We start from the raw sequence: 17,225 nt of genomic DNA, 5'->3' as shown, positions 1-17,225 counted from the left end.
ACGTTTCGAGTCCGACACTCACAAAACACAAAGGCAACACATGTTGGGCCAAGCAAATTTTGTGGCAGCTCCCGAGGGCTGCTGGCTGCTTCGCCGGCAACGGACCCATCATCCTGCGACAGGGACAGGCGGGTGCTCGTCTATAACCCTTGCCTCCAGGCTGGGATAGCTCTAAAAACAAGGCAAAAAAGTATAAATAGCTCGTATATAAATGCATTTTTGTCATGCTGTGTGTCCACCGTTCTCCTCCTTACCTATGAGGAAGCCGTAAAAGCTGTTCTGAAGCTGTAGGTGCGATCTCTTTGGTGTGTTCCTCCCAGCCCTTCGTAGGTTTGTACAACCTGGTCCGGTCTCTAGTTACACGAATCTCCACCTCAGAAGTCAAACAAAAAAATTGGGGTTTTTTTTCACTGATCACAGAATGAGTTACATACACTCAGCAGGTCTTCATCATATGAACAGGTGCAGAATGTAAGGGAAAGAAAGAATGTTGTTTTTGCAGAACAAGCTTGATAAAAATAACAGGAAGAGCGATTCACACCTAGCCTGTGGCCAGAAGATAAGCGGTCCTTTTGTTAACTGTGAGGACCCAGTACTTGGAACTAGTTTTAGGTGGATGGAAATACCAAAAGGCTTGGGGAACCTGAGCTTTTGAACTTTTTCTCTTAGTACGGTTGCGTGATGAGCTCATGCGTATGAACTTCTCCACCTTGGAGAGAGCCAAGGTCCATTTCCATGAACATGTGATGTATGAACACAGACATGAAGAGGCGTGTCGGTAGGCGGGTTGGGAGGTCTGTACACCCTGTGGTACTCAGCCAGTGAGGAATCAGGGGAGGGAACTTGCTGTCCAGAGACAGGGATATAAACCATCACACCATGGCTGCCAGGCGCGTCCGCCTGGTGGGGCACCCGGTCTTGCAAGAACGTAATAAAAAGTGCTTCACAATGTATCCCGTCTGAGCTGCTGATCACTGGCAACTGAGCATTTCTCACAATTATCTGGGGGCTCGTCCAGGAGCGAAGTCGCTGCCTGGGTGTCTCCACCGCTGAGGGCAGGAAGGCATGCCCCTTTGATTTCAACGGTCTCGTGAATCATTGGCAGTGACTCCATGGGGACCGGCTGAGATCCTGAGACAGGTAATACAGCCAGGCCTTGCGAACCACTGGGGGGAAGAAGGATCAGGGATGAAGAAGAAAAAGGATAAGGGAACCCCGGAAAGAGCTATTAGACCAGGGAACTCCATGCACAGACCAACATAAGAAAAGAGGGCTGTTAAGTATTGCCTTGGCAGTCGGGGAGGCTCGGGTGTGTGAGAGTGAGACATACGTTAGAACGGAGTGAGTGCAGAGTCTGGATCTGCAGTTCTGTTCTTCTGCAAGAAAAACGTCCAGAGAAGGATAAAGCAGGAGAATGGAGTGACAGAGTTTCAGGAAGAAAAATGGGAAATAAAAATACTAGGCCTAGGGAAAATTCAGGGAAGGGAGGTCCCTGAAAACATCCCTCCAGACAGTCCGTTGGGGAGGATGTTGATACGATGAAGGAACGTTCCGGGTGCAAAGGGAATATTGTGCTACTGCATGCACAAAGGAGCCCATTTTGGGAAATAAGGTTTTTGGCCAAAAATATGAGTCGACTGATGACTGGTTATGTCAGGACTTGAACAAAGGTCAAGATCATGGGTACCACTGCCTCCAAAGGGGGAATTGTGAGAAAAATCCCCACTGGGTTGCATTTTGCAACCTTGAAAACAAATTGATGGACCCCCAAGGGGCTCAGTTACTCAGGACACTTTGATAAAATATTGTAATCAGTGGTGGCCTTTGTATAGGTTAAGATCTGGGGAAAAGTGGCCAATAAATGGTACACTGAGTTATAACACCTTGTTGCAGCTACTGTTAAAATTTTAAGACGGGAAGGCAAATGGGATGAAGTAGCTTATGCGGTTATGTTCTTTAAGAAAACATGCTGAGTGGCAAAAAGATTGTGGGTTTAACATCGCACAGCAGGATCCGCTTGTGTAACCGGTAGAAAAAGATCTTAAAAAACCACTCAAGCACTGTTGTTCTCAGTTTAGTATAGGGCAACTATGCTAAATATCTGGAAAGTCCAGAGGAGGACTTGGATTTAATGATAGCCCCCAGAAGGAGAAGGGTTGTGACTGAAGTTGTGGATGGTGCGGCCAGAGCTGTGGGTGGAGTTGAGAATCAAGATTTGGAGCAAATAATAGAGGGGGAAGCTGAGTTCAGGGAAGCAGATGGGTTTAGCTCAAAAGCCAGATGAATGAAGGGAAGCTGGAGAAAAAAAAAAAAAAAAAAGAAACAAACAAAACAAAATGGTAATTGCACCCCTCAGACAGGCTGTGGGGAATGCTGGTCCGGTAGCGATAAAGGGTCCCTTTACTATGTGGCTTAGGAGGTTTATTGTGATCAGCCCACCACTGCTTTAGTTCAGACTCCCCGCAGAGGGGTTGCACAGAGATAACAAGGGAAGAGAATGTGCTACAGGAGGAAATAGGACAAGACACTGGAAAAGAATTGCCCACCATTAAGAGCAAAATACCCTTCACAAGTCCCTCTAATAAATACAGAACCAGCATGGAGGGGAACGGAGACCTCTGCCCCAAGCATATCCTCTGGTTACAGCCTAACTGGGGAAAGGAGAAATACAATTTTGATTGATAATGAAGCAACATATTCTGTAATTAACACCTTAGAAGGACCACTTAGTTCAAGAACTATTAAAGGAAGCTGCGATTTACTTGATGGATAATACAATATATAGCATTCCAGGTGAAGTAGAAGATGCTGTGGTTCCTATCGTGTGGGCGAGTGGAATTACCTGGACAGTCCAGAGCAGCAGAACCGGTAAAGATCCGACTGAAACAGGGAATCAGGCCGGTAAGATTGAAACAATATCCGATTAAAATAGAAGTGGAAAGGGGCCTTGAACCTCTAGTAAATGCAATTCGCACATTTGGATTACTAATATGATTATTATTAATATTAGTATATGATCATTATTAATCATTAATATGTTTGTTATTATCATACTACGATTGGAATTCACCAATCGAAATATAACACTCCAATATTGGCAGTAACGAAAGCTAATGGGAAGAATTACTGGCTAGTACATGACATAAAAGCAGCTAATAGAGTAGTAGAAAATACACATCCTGTAGTAGCAAATCCATGTATATTGTTAACTACATTAAATGAAAAATTCAGGTAGTTTACAGTGGTTGATTTAAAGGATGCCTTCTTTTGCATCCCCTTAGGTTCAGAGGGCCAGGAATTGTTTGCCATTGAATGGGAAATCCCTGAAACAGGCCACAAAACAGTTAAGGTGGCTGGGCAGTTACATCTCAAGGGCAAATAATGTTAACTCCTAGCTTAATGAGAGAGGTGGCCACAAAAGAACATGAAACTACTCATTGGGGAAGGGAAAGCCTGGTTAAACATTTGTGGAAAACTGTAATTAGTAGACACATGACTGAAATTGTAAAATCAGTTGTTGAAAAATGTGAAACTTATAAGGTAAATAATCCTAATATGGGCAATAGGGTAGTTTTGCGAATAACTAAGAGTGGACTGATTCCAGAAGAATATTAGCAGATAAGTTTTGCTGAGTTACCAGAAACAGAGAGTTATAGGTATCTCTTGGTCTTAGTGGACACATTTAGTGGATGGCCAGAAGCCTACCTGTCGCACCAATAACTCTCGTGAGGTTGTGAAACAGCTGCTGAATCAAATAATACCCTGATTTGGTATACCAGCAGGCATATCTTCAGATAGAGGTCCCCGTTTTTATCACAGAAGTTCAGAAAGAGGGAGAAGCATTTAGGGATTAAATGGGACCTACATACCCTGTAAAGGCCTCAGGCCAATGGAAGAGTAGCATGTAGGAACCAAAACTCTCCAACTACAACTGAGTATGATATGCCAGGAAATTTGATTACAAGCACTACCAATAGTATTATTAAGAATAGGAACACAGACTGGAAAAATCATGTAACCTGTATGAATTAACGTATCAGTTCCTGGAGGCTTCTCTTTGCAGAGAAGCCAGGATCTCTGACAACATCTGTTGGCCCTGGGGAAGACCCTCCAGTAGCTTCACAACCAGTTCACATCGCCAAAGCAGGTTGGACGCTCTGGCTCACCCATTCGGACCAGGGGACTGAGTTGGAATTAAACCTGGAAAGATGAGCCACGGACAAGTAAGTGGCAGGGACCCTTCCAGGTACTATTAACCACCTGTACAGCACTGAAGGTAGCAAAGAGGGGACATTGGATTCACCACTCTTGAGCTAAAAGAGTCTCTGCTCCATGGATGGTGGAACAAAAATCACTGCTTACTTTGAAGTTTGTACAAAAAACTTGTGGGTGATAATTTCAATTATCTTATTTAAAAAAAAAAAAAAAAAAAAAAAGAAGAGGGCAGGGGACCAGCTATTTAACCAGGTCAGACTTGGGGCAGGATATCAAATTGTAAAAGGATTTAATACAGACTGGTCCTGGTTGACTAGCTGTTTTCCAACCCTTTCATGGGTGAAACAATCTGTTGTGATTGTAATTTTGATAATCTTTACATGCTTAATCATTCAAATATTACTACTCTTACAATCTTGTTTAGTATTATATATTACATATATTATATTATATTATGATAGTATTATAACTATCCACTTTTAAGTGTAAGAAAGGATGGTTCCAGGCTGGATGGCTGACAGTAAATGTGATAATCATTGTCATATTTGTTGCCATCAGTGTAATCAAAGGAATAACGTTATGACACTTAAGAGAATTTATGGATTCTGATAGGTCTTAAAGGGAGGAATTAATACCTTCTGACACTAGCCATTGTGGAATTGCTCACAACAGATGACAAGTAGAAGGGAGGAGCTGCATATCCTGTTAAGCTTTGGATAAATGTAACTAGGACTGAAAGACCCCAAACTATCCAATTTGATGCCTGTCAGATGTTGAGCTGTGGAGCTGTTGAGACCCAAAGACGGTTAAGTAGTGAAAGTAAATACCTGTGCCCTGAGACACAAATTAATAGGGGGCCACCATGTTCCGGGTGGAATAATGTATGGTGGACTGCCACCTGGCAAGGATGGACCTATATACCTCCCCTGTCCAATACAGCAAAGGCATTAAAGGATCAAATAAGCATGTGTAAAGAGGTCCCCAATCCCACCTGCTCATCTTTTACAATGTAATCCTATAGTAATAACCATGAAAAAGCTGATAACCATGTAGATAATGTTTATGGCCTTGGGGCAGATATAACAGGGAAGGACCCCGTAGCAAGATTTAGAATAGAATTGAGGGCATCACAACCTAAGATTAGTAAGGAGAAAAAGCAGGCCACTCAATCCCCTGAAGAAGGAAAACGGAGTTCCCCTAATGACCGTAAAATAGTGGCAGTTGTGGAAGTAAAAGATCTTAAACAATTTTTTTAAATAGAGACGGGGTACAGGGATACAGATGCTTGGGTAGAATGGGTCAAATATACGGTACAGAGTTTAAATCATAGCAACTTCTATGTCTGTGCAACAGGAAGACCCACAGTACAAGTTGTTCCCTTCCTCATGGGTTTGGACTCAGGATCCACTGGTCATGCGGTGCATGGCTGACCTCTCTACCAGGAGAAGGCTGCTTGGGGTAATGAAACTTGCAAGTCTTTAGCATTACTATTTCCTGCCATACAGGTCAAGGATATCAAGGTACCACCTGCTTTCTCCACTGCCTCTGGTAACCAGACAGCTTGTCTCTCACGACAGGGTAATAAGGCTACCAGACTTTCGGGAGAATTCTACTTATGCACAAAAACCTTGAATGTGACTAATGATGATGCAGAAAATTACTCAGCATTAAGTATCCCCAGGGCAGACCCAGGGTGGTGTAGTGGAAGAAAAGTCCCGAGACCCATCCTACCAGCAGACTGGAAGGGAACATGTGCAATTGTTCAGTTGGCCATGCCATTCACCCTGGCATTTGAAAAAAGATCAGAACCTTCAGGCAGACGAGCAGAGGAACCTAGGAGTATCATTTGATGATCAAATATACATTGACTATATTGGAGTTCCTCAGGAAGTCCCAGATGAGCATAAGGCAAGGAATCAAATTATTGGTAGGGTCTGGGTCCTTTTTATTCTGGTGGGTAACTATAAATAAGAACGTAGACTAGATAAATTATGTTTATTATAATCAACAGAAGTTTATAAATTATACCAGAGATGCGGTAAAGGGGATTGCCAAGCAGCTGTATGTTACAACTACTGCTATTACGTTGCAAGAGATTGCAAGGTTAAGGTTGCAAGAGATGACCTGTCATCAGGGTGAAGATGCAAAATCATGTTGGCAACACTAGGAAATACTCATGGAGCAAGACTCTGAGAATATGCAAAAAGCAACAAGAGTATAAATAAAAAACGGGGAAATTGAAAGGGGAAGAAATAATGTTGTTTTCACAAGCCTGGTAAGAGTAACAGGAGTGATTCACACCTAGCCTGTGGCCAGAAGATAAGCGGTCCTTTTGTTAACTGCCAGGACCCAGTACTTGGAACTAGTTTTAGGTGGATGGAGATACCAAAAGGCTTGGGGAACCTGAGCTTTTGAACTTTTCCTCTTAGTACGGTTGCGTGATGAGCTCATGCGTATGAACTCCACCTTGGAGAGAGCCAAGGTCCATTTCCATGAACATGTGATGTATGAACACAGACATGAAGAGGCGTGTCGGTAGGCGGGTTGGGAGGTCTGTACACCCTGTGGTACTCAGCCAGTGAGGAATCAGGGGAGGGAACTTGCTGTCCAGAGACAGGGATATAAACCATCACACCATGGCTGCCAGGCGCGTCCGCCTGGTGGGGCACCCGGTCTTGCAAGAACGTAATAAGTGCTTCACAATGCATCCTGTCTGAGCTGCTGATCACTGGCAACTGAGCATTTCTCACAGTAAGACCAGGTGCAGAGTAAACAAAACACTGCTGGCTAGCCAGAATGAGACATTTCCCTCCACACCATCACAGGAAATGGCAATAACATGAAAAAAGTAAGAGGGGCAACAATGAAGCTGCACACACTTCAGATTAAAACACACGAAAAGGTAAGTTACCTTCTCTTTTAACTTTGCCAACCTTTTTTCTTTTTCTCGTTTCTCTACTTCTTTAGCTTGTTTTTGCAGAATCCTTAGCTCCAGTTTACGTAGATCCTGCAACATATAATGAATGGAAAAGCAAACTTTTCTTTCGAAGTACAACAATTAGTATGAAGATACATAGGCAGGCTTTTCATAGTTAGTTTTTTTGTTTTGAAATTCTGTTAGAGTAGGTAGCTATAGCTTGTCCTGCACAAACAAACTATAGTTACAGAATTTTGGAAAAAAATGGATTGTATTAGTTTAATCCCTGTTTATAAAAATGAACTCTAGTGTGAATGGTGACAGTAATACAAGTTCTCCAGTAAGCAGATTTACATTGATATGGGATCTAACTTGACCGTACAGCTACTGAAACCTGCAGGATATTCAAACATCTTTTTTTATTTCGTAACTGCATACAACTATCAGGCATTCTGATGTTTTCTATAGCATGGAGAGCAACACAGCCCAAACTGCTTTTCCCAAACATTTTCACATTGAAGTAAATAAAACCATTTCTATATGTAAAAAGAAATATGGGCTTGAATAATCATGTAGAATTCAGATATTGATAAAAAAGAACATCTTCGTCTAAAATAACGTTTTGTACTGTTTCTGGTATGTAACAGATGTTGTTATTCATAGTGAATCAAAAATAGATTTAAAATAATGAATTTTGGATTTTAAAGTGTTTAACAGATTATATTGAAGGAGGAAGTAGGTGAATTTAAAGCAACGTGCATAAATGAAGACATAATTACGCACACGCTCTTGAAACTTAGTAATTTCTTCTGCAGCTATTTTCTTCCTTTCCTCCTTTTCAGCTTCCTCTCTCCTCTCTTTTTCAAGCTTTTCAAGTTCCTCCTTTTCTTTCTTCTGCAACATGTACCTTTCCAACAGTAACTTCAAGTGCCATTGGCGCTGGCGTTCTTTTTGTTGCTTTTTCTCCTTCTCTTCTTCTAGTTTTAATTGTGATTCTTGTTCCATTGCAAATGCTACTGCTTTCTGTTTCTTCCATGCTTCAATTGCTGCTTGATGTCTTTTTCTCTCTTCTGCTTTTTGCTTCTGAGCTTCTTCATGCTGTAGCCATTCTTCCTTGAGCATTTTTTCTGATTTCTCTTTCTCCTTCAAGTTTCTTTCTTTCTCTTGCTGCTGCTTTTCTTTCCACTTCTTAATTGACTGCAAGAGGATAGTAGGGGGAAAAAAATAAATAAGGTTTTCATGAAAATTTTATACATTTGATTCGGTTGGATAAAACCACACTCGAACGATAGGAGCTACAGATAGGAATTAAAAGTCCACTAGACACAAAACTTAAGGCAAAGAAGCCCCCCTGCCTGCTTTCTCACAATTTTTTTTCCTACTGTATGGATCACACAAGCAGGTTTAACATGTGCCTGCTAAAATCATTTAAGCTATGGTATTCATATTAACTTTGTATAGTTACAAATGGTGGTGTAATATGCTTTTTCTAATACAAACATATTTCAGGTCTTCAAATTAGTAATTCCACCTATTATTTTACAGGTCATTTTTTATGTCAGTGTATATTTTATTACTCAGATGGATAGTTCTTGAGGGAATTGTAATCCTCTACATCAGTATGGCATAGGTATATTGTCTATACAGTGGGACAGACGTTCTTAGGGACAGATTAACAAGAACTGCAATTTCAGATAGGATCACTTACTGCTCTGGGACTGTTATCTACGTTGCTGGACCACTGCCATCAAAAGGATTTATAATAAACTTTGGCAATACACAGCTCAATTCAGTGTGTTGTTAGGTCTATGCTTATTGGTAATTCTTGAAGACAAATACTTTTGGCAAGGTGAGGATGCTAAAGACTTCAGTTATATACCATCAACTATAGCAGAAATCCACCTAACACTACCACTAGAGAGTCAAATACAAAAACAAATACTTTTTCTTAAAGCTACAAAAGCCCTAGAGGGGTTATTTTACCTCTTTCTTTCTTTTGTGTAAAATTAGAAATTCTTGATACCATTTGTCGTGCTGTTCAATATCTTCTTTTGTTCTCCCACAGAGATACTCATGGGCTTCATCCATGTAGGATAGCCTTCCTTTGTGTTTTGTCCATACTTTCAGAAAATTTTGATGATCGTAATCATCCCAGCCTCCCTGCTGCCCTCCTGTTCGCTGAAGAAATCTTTCAAACTCTAGTACTTCTTCAGGTAGATGCCTTTCCAGTGTTTTATCAATTGAGACCTTGGCTGATGGTAATTTCAAAACTTTTTCTGTTGAGCTGCCTACCGCCCACAGTTCTACTTTTCTCTCAAAGACACTGAGCTCATTAATGGTAGTTTTTTCCTCCTTCAAAAGCTGTTCATATCTGAAAAGAGAACAAACACTGAAATGTAAGAAAACAAATCCAGTATTCATTGTTCATTCGCTGAAAATGAATTTTGGAATTGTTCAATGCCACACAAGAGCTATTCTTCAAAGATTAAGAACTGAAATGGTAACACAGATGACAAGGTTGTAATAATCCCATAATAAAGCACTACACAATCAGAATTAATTTACCCTTTTAGTGAAAGCACACATTTATGTCACTCAAACAACTAGCTCAATCCCCTCCTGACACCAGTAGGGAAAAAGGGAAAAAAAAAAACCACTTAAAAACCAAAACAACAGCAACAACAAAAACCTCACAATCTAATCTCTCCTGCAGCCTTTCTCTAAAAAGCCTTTTCATAGGCAAATCATTGTGACACGGGATCACTGCAATAGCTATATAAACAGCCTCTCTAAAAGGCTGTTTATCAAGATTCTAACTTGGTAGCTTGAGTTTTGATTTGCTTACCACAGGAATCACTAGCAAAACAATAAATCAAAAGAATAGTTTACTTGATTATTGCAAAGTTTTTATTGTGTCTGACGAAAGCACTGTTTTTTGCAGCTGAAGCATGGATAAACATACATTTGCCTCTGTTCCTCTTTAAAAGCATTGATTGCATTTTCAACTTCTTCCATCATTTTCTTCAGCTTGTCTACAACTAAAAAAGAAAAAAAGAGCATATAAGTTAAGAAGTTTACAGAATTAACCAGTAATTCAGCACTATCCAGAAATGTAGGCACTTGCACAGACTTCTGTGACACTTTTATTTCAATGTATAAAAAAGCATGCATTTCCATCTCCAACAGCCTTAAAATACTGACTCATTTATTCAAAAGGTGTGATTTCATAGTGATTTAGCTAACTGGATGCAAATCCCAGTATAAATGTTTATTTCAGTTAAGTAAGTCTGATTCCGAGTAACCTTCAACTGATTCACAGAATAAGACAGCCTTATCCTAAAGAGTTTCCACTTTTGTTTTTTATAACAATGTAATTAGTGACCTAAGAAGGACACTCAATTCTTTGGTTTACAGCAGGCTGTAGTAATCCTATTTAACCTACATGTCACTACTTATACAAAGCTGACAAAGAAACATCGAAGTAAAACTTTATCCTCTACTGTCAGCATGCTGTAGTCCCAATACAGAGAAAGACGGTAAGACAGCTGCCTAGAGATCTATTTTACAATGGTAGAAAAAAGTTTTAGAATCTGTTTTAAACCAGCACAACATCTCTATGGACACATATTGAACACATAATTTAACTAACTTGGCTTTAAAAAATAATAAACTAAACTGGTACAGTTATATAATCTAGAACTCTTAGCTCAGCTTTCATGCCTTGTTAGTTCTTGGTATCTTTCCTGACATCTTAAGAAGCTAATGCATTTTTAATAAAATAGACACTGAATAAATGAAGTGTGATGCATTTTATCTAGCATCAGAAAGCCCTCAGCTAGTAAGAGGGCTTCAACCTGAGCTCCACACGAGGTAGTGGAGCATCATAGGAAAATGGTTCTTTCAGTGCCTATTTCTCAAAAGTTTCAAAACATCCAAACTGAACAAGTTGTTTCAGCATTTTCAACAGAATATTCCAACTTACACTTCAAGCCATGTGGACACCTAGAATTAGTTCCCTGTAGACCCTACTGTGTGTCCTCTTACCAGATGAAAGAGAGTTCTACCTAGATGGCACTAGAATACTAACTTTATTTTACAGAAGGCAGAGTAACATATAGAAAATACCTGTCTTTAAACAGACTAAAGAAACAAACCCACACCACTTTAAAGATGGAGCAAATTTCTCTGTTTCCACACAGAACGGCACAGTCTTTCACCATTTCTTACATTTCTGCATTCTTCCCTTCCCAGACTCCTGGAAAAACTGACAGATAGAAAAGGAGTATCCCAAATCTTTAGGAGAATCACAAGCCCAACTATGCAAGAAAATTGTCTATAGAGAAAAATGGGTTTGAATCTGTCATCATGACTTACATTCTGGTGTAGGCTTCTCATCTTTTAAATGTTGCTGAAGTCTCTTCACATTATTTTGTATTTTTGATAGCTGCTGCAGAATTTTAGCTTCTGTTAAACAAAGTAAGGTGCTGATAGTTCTACCAGTTTCTCTGTGCATTAAATTCAATACAAGAACAAAAGCAATGAAGTGTCCAAAATAAACTACAGATTTTATCTAGGCAGGGACATAAATTCTGCTTGATTATAAGAAACTGCCATAATACTAAGCATTTTAACATGACTGTAACTACATGTAGCTGACTGTATGGGCCATGTATCTACCCACACAACGTAAAACAGATTTTAAAATTAGTAGCTCCTATTTCTAAAGGGGTCAACAGGATAGTCACATCTAGATTAAAGCAATTTCTTTTTTTTTTTTTTTTTTTTTTCCAAACCTCTTATCAGGTAACTGGAGTTTTGAGAATATTGCCTATACAGATAACACCTCCTCTAGAATTTAGAGGGAGACTCTAACCTAGGCCTCAAAACACCCAGCAATGAGGAGAAAACAAACTTGGAAAGCATATGTGAATGTGCCACTTCACTCCTTCACATCTCACATGTAATGCTTTACACCTCTCATCCTTGTCTTTATTATCCCACAAAAGTATCTCCATTCATACTTCCATGCTCCCTTCTTACCCTTGGAAAATTTTCTGAACTTTTTAGCTTAGTCATTCCTCTGAAATAGTTACATTTCTTAAGGACTGCAAGATGTAATGGGCACCTTAAGTTTCTGTCCTGGGTTGAGTGAGTGGTGTTTTTTGGTGGCAGAGGAGGGGGCTATAGGGGCGGCCCCCTGTGAGAAGCTTCTCAAAGCTCCCCCAGCTCCAAGTCAGCTCCACTTCTGTTTGGGAAATTGAGCCAATCAGCTGCGCCTCTGCGATAACGTATTTAAGAAGGGACGTGGTGACGAGCAGTTGGACTTGTGAGGAGGAGTTGCTGCAGCTGCGTGAACACCAAGGTCAGTGGAGGAATGAAGGAAGAAAGGAGGGGGGAGGTGTGCCGGAACAGAGACCCCCCTGTATCCTGTGGGGAGATGGCAGGGTGGCCCCCCTGCCACCCATGAAGATCTACGGTGGAGCAGACACTGATTTATGGCCTGTGGCTTCTGCCTGATTGATCAAGGTGCTCTGCCCAAAGAAGGCCGGGGTCTCATGGGAAAAGGTAGTCCCACTGCTGTAATTCAGCACTGGGAGGATTGCAGCATGTGGGGATGTCCCACGCCGGAGCAGCTCGGGAAGGGCTGCAGCCGTGGGAAGGACTCCAGTCGGAGGAAGTTGGTGACCCATGACGGAGCAGTGTGGGGAACGCTGCGGCCCATGGGAGGAACTCATGTTGGAGAAAGTTTGTGGAGGACTGTCTCCTGTGAGAGGGGGACCATGATGGAGCAGGGGGAACAAGTTCCAGAAACTCCCCTCACCGAAGATGAAGGAAGTGGCAGCGCTGACTGCACCCCCCATTCCCTGCCCCTGCGCCACTGGGGGAGGAGGTAGAGATATCGGGAGCAGAGCTGAGCCCGGGAAGAAGGGAGGGGTGGGGGGAAGGTGTTCTCAAGATGTGACAATGCTTTTCACTGCCCTATTCTGTTGTGTGTTGTTAGTGTCTGTAATAAATGTATGTTCTTTTTTTTCTTCCCCTAACGAGTCTGCCTTTCGCTCATGATCATAAAGGGTGATTTTTTCCCCATCCCAGTCCTATCTCAAACCCCAAGCCTGGCTCTCTGTCCCTTCTCATTGCCGGAGGGGAAGGGAGAGAGGGCTGCTGCATTGTGGTTGGCTGCCAACCAGGCCCAAACCACGACAGTTTCATTAATTAAAAGGCGCCCATTAAACCATACAAATTTGTAAGGTAAGTGTATTTTTAGTTGTTGCTACATGTCCTTTCCCTTCTTCAACTTATTCTGATCTGCTATATCAGAAGGTACAGCATGATTTATTTGACTACTTTTGAAAGAATCTAGGTATTGTGTTGTGACTAGGGAGTCACCTATTTTTTCCCTGAAGTATTTAATTAGTCTGTAAGTGGAACAGATATTGTAGGACAGGTTGTGTACCATGTCACAGCACTATGTTGGCTTTGAATATTCATTACCCATGAATCTGAAAAATGCAAACACAGAACTACTTAAAAGTATATTTAAAGGCAGCAATCAGCATTTGAAAACTTACACTGTAAGTATGTATTTATTGTACCTTAGCTAGACTACATTATATTTTGCAATATACACAGAAAATTGGTTTAAAGTTTCTAAAACAGTAATTTTCCACCAAAGTTGTTGTGGGTGGTATCTGCTATCTTTAAGATTAAAAGAAAACAGTAACACAGGAGGCCCAAAATGTTTATGTTTCTGAATTTTGCAAGTAAACTGTGGAAGTCTTCTTTCTAAGTAGTACACATGGTGAAATACCACACTTTTATCAGCATCTACCTTCCACCTGAACTGATGTCTCTGTACTACTGATTATTAAACCATTTAAAAAACAGCAGTAAAAACAAAACCAAAAACAACAAACAAAAATGAAAATAAAACCCTACTTACTTTCAGTTTTCCTGCTGACAGTCATGCTACGTTCCAGCTCTAGTATGCTGTAGTCTACCCTGAAATTACTCTTCCTATTGTAAAGATGTCCATTTTTGTCTTTTTCTATATTTGCAAGCCTGGAAAAAAAGGTTGCCAACACTGACTAACACAGGAATGCTTAGCAAAGCCTCAAGATTTTCCCAGGTTAGTATCCGGCTAAGGATGCGTTAACAGGACTGTTTTAGATTTTATACAAATCACTCGTTTGTTCCTGCAACTGTTTTCAAGGAAAACATTTCTGCAGTTTCAAGACTACACACCAAAGTAACCCAAGAACTTGGAACAAGAGAAAGAAATTAACAGGAAAATTACCTCGCTGACAAGCAGTGATTCACACACTGAAATAGCCCGAAATTTTATCTGTATGCTATCAGGGAGCCTTATGAAAATTTCACAGGAAAGCACAGGGACAGGCTGTATTAATACAGCTGCACACATAGATGGAGCTCCAGCACAGACAAAACAAGTACATTCCCTCAGCCTTAACAGTGACAGTACTCCTGCAACTGAAGATTCAAATTCATTAGCATCCAAATAACTTGATACTAAAGCTGCTACCTTACTGACTATGCTTTATGTATAGAACAGAGAGCTATAGGTGACTTGTTTTCTTACTAAGGTCAGAAGCTTTAGAATACAACTCAGTGGGATGTACTTTGCCTTACTACAACCAGTCAATATACTAGTTTGACCTACAGAGCACTGCATGTAAAAGGACCACAGATACTGTACTCCTGAGCACATCTGTGAAGTCTGGTGCCACCACATTAGAGATCAGAACAGCAGGTCACTGGTGGCACACAGTACAGACATCTGGTAGGAATCCCAATGTTAAGCAACATCACTGACAGCCCAAGAAACTGTCAGTAGCAGCCTGGTTCTTCAGCAGACTATGGTTGCTGTATGGTTCAAACCAGTTTACGGTTCACAGCATAAATGCTTTGCTGTCCACTGGAATTCACAGACCAGACCCAAGTACCAAGTCTCCCCACACAGTGTACTGGAAGCCCTCACAGCACAAAAGGACAATGTGCTGTAGTTAAATGGCATGCCTTTTTTGAAGCTGCTTGGGAACATCTACATTACCCAGAAGTCAATTTTTGATCCATAACCCAGGACCCAGAATAACCAAGGAGGAGTGCATTCAGTCAGACAGCATAAAACACTGCTGTGAGAATCAAGTATCATTGTTCATTCAGGATCCACAACTACGCAACTACAAACCTCTCCTTCAGCTGGGTGGCTACGTCAGCTCTTCCTCATAAAGCTCATCCATTCATGAGAAACCTCCCTGTTCTTCCAGCTGCCAGTGTAGTTGTTACAGCACTTACGCAAGATGCAGGGAAACAGATTTAAATCACTTCTGTGTCTGTGCTGTCTTGAACCCCCATTTTCCAAAGCAGTGGCCTATATATCCTAGGTGAAGTGCTTTCAATCTTCTCTGAGGAAGCTATTGTAATGCTGCTACAATTCCTCTTTTTTGCCATGTCTTAAGGGCTTTAGGTCCTTAAGGTAAGCAGAGAGGAGCTGGAAAACTGAGGACTCAATTATGCCACAGGCGCTTTCTTTTTTGTGCATCTAATGCAGCCATAGCTTACTAAAGAAGATGACTGATCAAAGTCCAAACACTAATTAGAACAACTGGGCACTTTGGAGCTCATAAGCCTATCGTGAACTACTATTAACAACCACAATAACCTGCCTGAGGTCCTGAAAAAGAAATCTTAGCCTAAAGGTTTCATTATCATAAATCCTTACCTTGAACCTTGAGTTACCTCCCAAACAGCATGAAAATACAGTCATGATGAAGTGTTTAACTTACTGAGTTTTTAGCTTTTCTGCAGTTCTTATGAATTCAACTTTCTTAGCTTGTTCAGATCTCATCTTCCAATTCTGAAACTGTCGACCAGCACCTGCCGTACTGGAACAGCTGTCATTCTGTACACAACAAAATCAAGTATTACTCAAACCCAGTATTTTTCAAATGTTCATTGGTTATTTCTAAGCAGACACCACCACACTGCAGAGTAACAGCATTACTTCATTTTTACACTGCTGCAATTCAACTAATTTTAAGTCACACATGTATAAAATGGGAGTGATGAGTGATGGCAAGCTGATGACTGTATACAAAAATGCATTCTTCTTCAGAAAAACGGCAAGACTGCAACATCAGCTTGGTTTGACAGAGGCTGCTCCCCACGCTGCGATATTAAATCAAGGCAACTGCCTTGCCTCTCATGGCAGTCAGTCTCTGACAAGTCAGAGTAACTACCTACCTGACTGTAAGCGTTTAATTTACACTAGACAGATTACTCCCATTTCACCTTGTTCAAGAAAAGCCTGACTTCCGCAATCTGCTTAACAACCCTTGCAAACTGTCAACTCATTCACAGCATCCCTGAACACCCTTAACGTGACCACCGCCAGGAACGCAGACGGTAAAACCGCCTGCTCTGGCGAGGAAGCTGCCAGTCGAGGCCAGCTCGGCAAACCCGCGCCGCTTCCTCCGGGTTTCCTTTTAACGTCCATCCCTACACCCTGTGCGAGGCTGCAGCTCCCCGCAGAGCGGGGCTGCCCGGGGGCGGCGGGCGGCGGCCCCACGCCGCGGCGAGGCCTTTACCTGCTGCTGCCCGGCGGCCGCCGCGGCCACGGCCATCGCCAGCGCCGCCATGTTGCGAGCGGCCGTGGCGACCGCCCCGCTGCGCCGCGCCGCGCCGCGCCCCGCCCCGCCCCGCCCCGCCGCGCTGAGGGGCGGCCCGCCCCGCGCCAGCCGGAGGTTTAGGCGCCCCGAAATGCCGGGGTTTCGACCGCGGGAAGGTGGGGGTTGGGCGGAGCGGGGGGGTGGGCTGCCTCGGGTTTCCCGCCCCAAAAGGTGCGTGGGCGAGGAGGGGGGCGGTGGCAGCGGGCGCGCCTGCAGCCGCAAGGGCCGGGAGCCTGGAGAAGGAAACCGCCTCGAAAGGTCCCGAGCTGTTTTCCCCGGTGCTGCTTGAGCCCCCTGAGTTGTCTTGAAGAGCGGGGGCCGTAGGGTGGGCATCGCAGGCGGGTGTCCCCTCGGAGTGGTGGGCTGCAGACCTGCTTGGGCAGCGCTGGCCTGACCCGTGGGCTGTT

The 17,225-nt window shown here is 42.3% G+C and overlaps 1 protein-coding gene across 2 annotated transcripts; it reads right to left on the bottom strand.

Moving 5' to 3' along the window:
- Positions 1–23: 23 nt before the first annotated feature.
- Positions 24–16,825, bottom strand: CCDC112 (coiled-coil domain containing 112). 2 transcript variants are annotated; one of them, XM_042787751.1, is made up of 10 exons: positions 16,738–16,825; positions 15,937–16,052; positions 14,073–14,191; positions 11,507–11,596; positions 10,095–10,170; positions 9,116–9,503; positions 7,916–8,329; positions 7,127–7,222; positions 255–373; positions 24–171 (listed from the first exon to the last, which is right to left on the bottom strand). In XM_042787751.1, the coding sequence occupies exons 1-10, from the start codon at positions 16,786–16,788 to the stop codon at positions 141–143; spliced, it is 1,500 nt and encodes a 499-aa protein (XP_042643685.1). In that variant the 5' UTR covers positions 16,789–16,825; the 3' UTR covers positions 24–140. The 2 variants fall into 2 exon arrangements, with proteins under 2 accessions (XP_042643685.1, XP_032839947.2); XM_032984056.2 differs by lacking the exons at positions 24–171; positions 255–373 and having other exon boundaries at positions 6,266–7,222.
- Positions 16,826–17,225: the final 400 nt, after the last annotated feature.

The sequence above is a fragment of the Tyto alba genome, unplaced genomic scaffold (genome assembly GCF_018691265.1).
Source record: "Tyto alba isolate M040663 unplaced genomic scaffold, T.alba_DEE_v4.0 Super-Scaffold_13, whole genome shotgun sequence".
NCBI lineage: Eukaryota > Metazoa > Chordata > Aves > Strigiformes > Tytonidae > Tyto > Tyto alba.
Note: the sequence above shows the minus strand (reverse complement) of the source record. Positions and strands in the feature narration are given on the sequence as shown.

Bases quoted from the DNA above. Each gene is read 5' to 3' on its own strand.
- CCDC112 (XM_032984056.2), bottom strand. From the start codon at position 16,788: ATGGCGGCGCTGGCGATGGCCGTGGCCGCGGCGGCCGCCGGGCAGCAG. The intron at 14,192-15,936 runs GTAAGTTAAACA...CTTTTTTTCCAG, and splicing joins GCAGAAAAGCTAAAAACTCA to GCTTGCAAATATAGAAAAAG. The intron at 9,504-10,094 runs GTATGTTTATCC...TTCTCTTTTCAG, and splicing joins AAAGAGGAACAGAGGCAAAT to ATATGAACAGCTTTTGAAGG.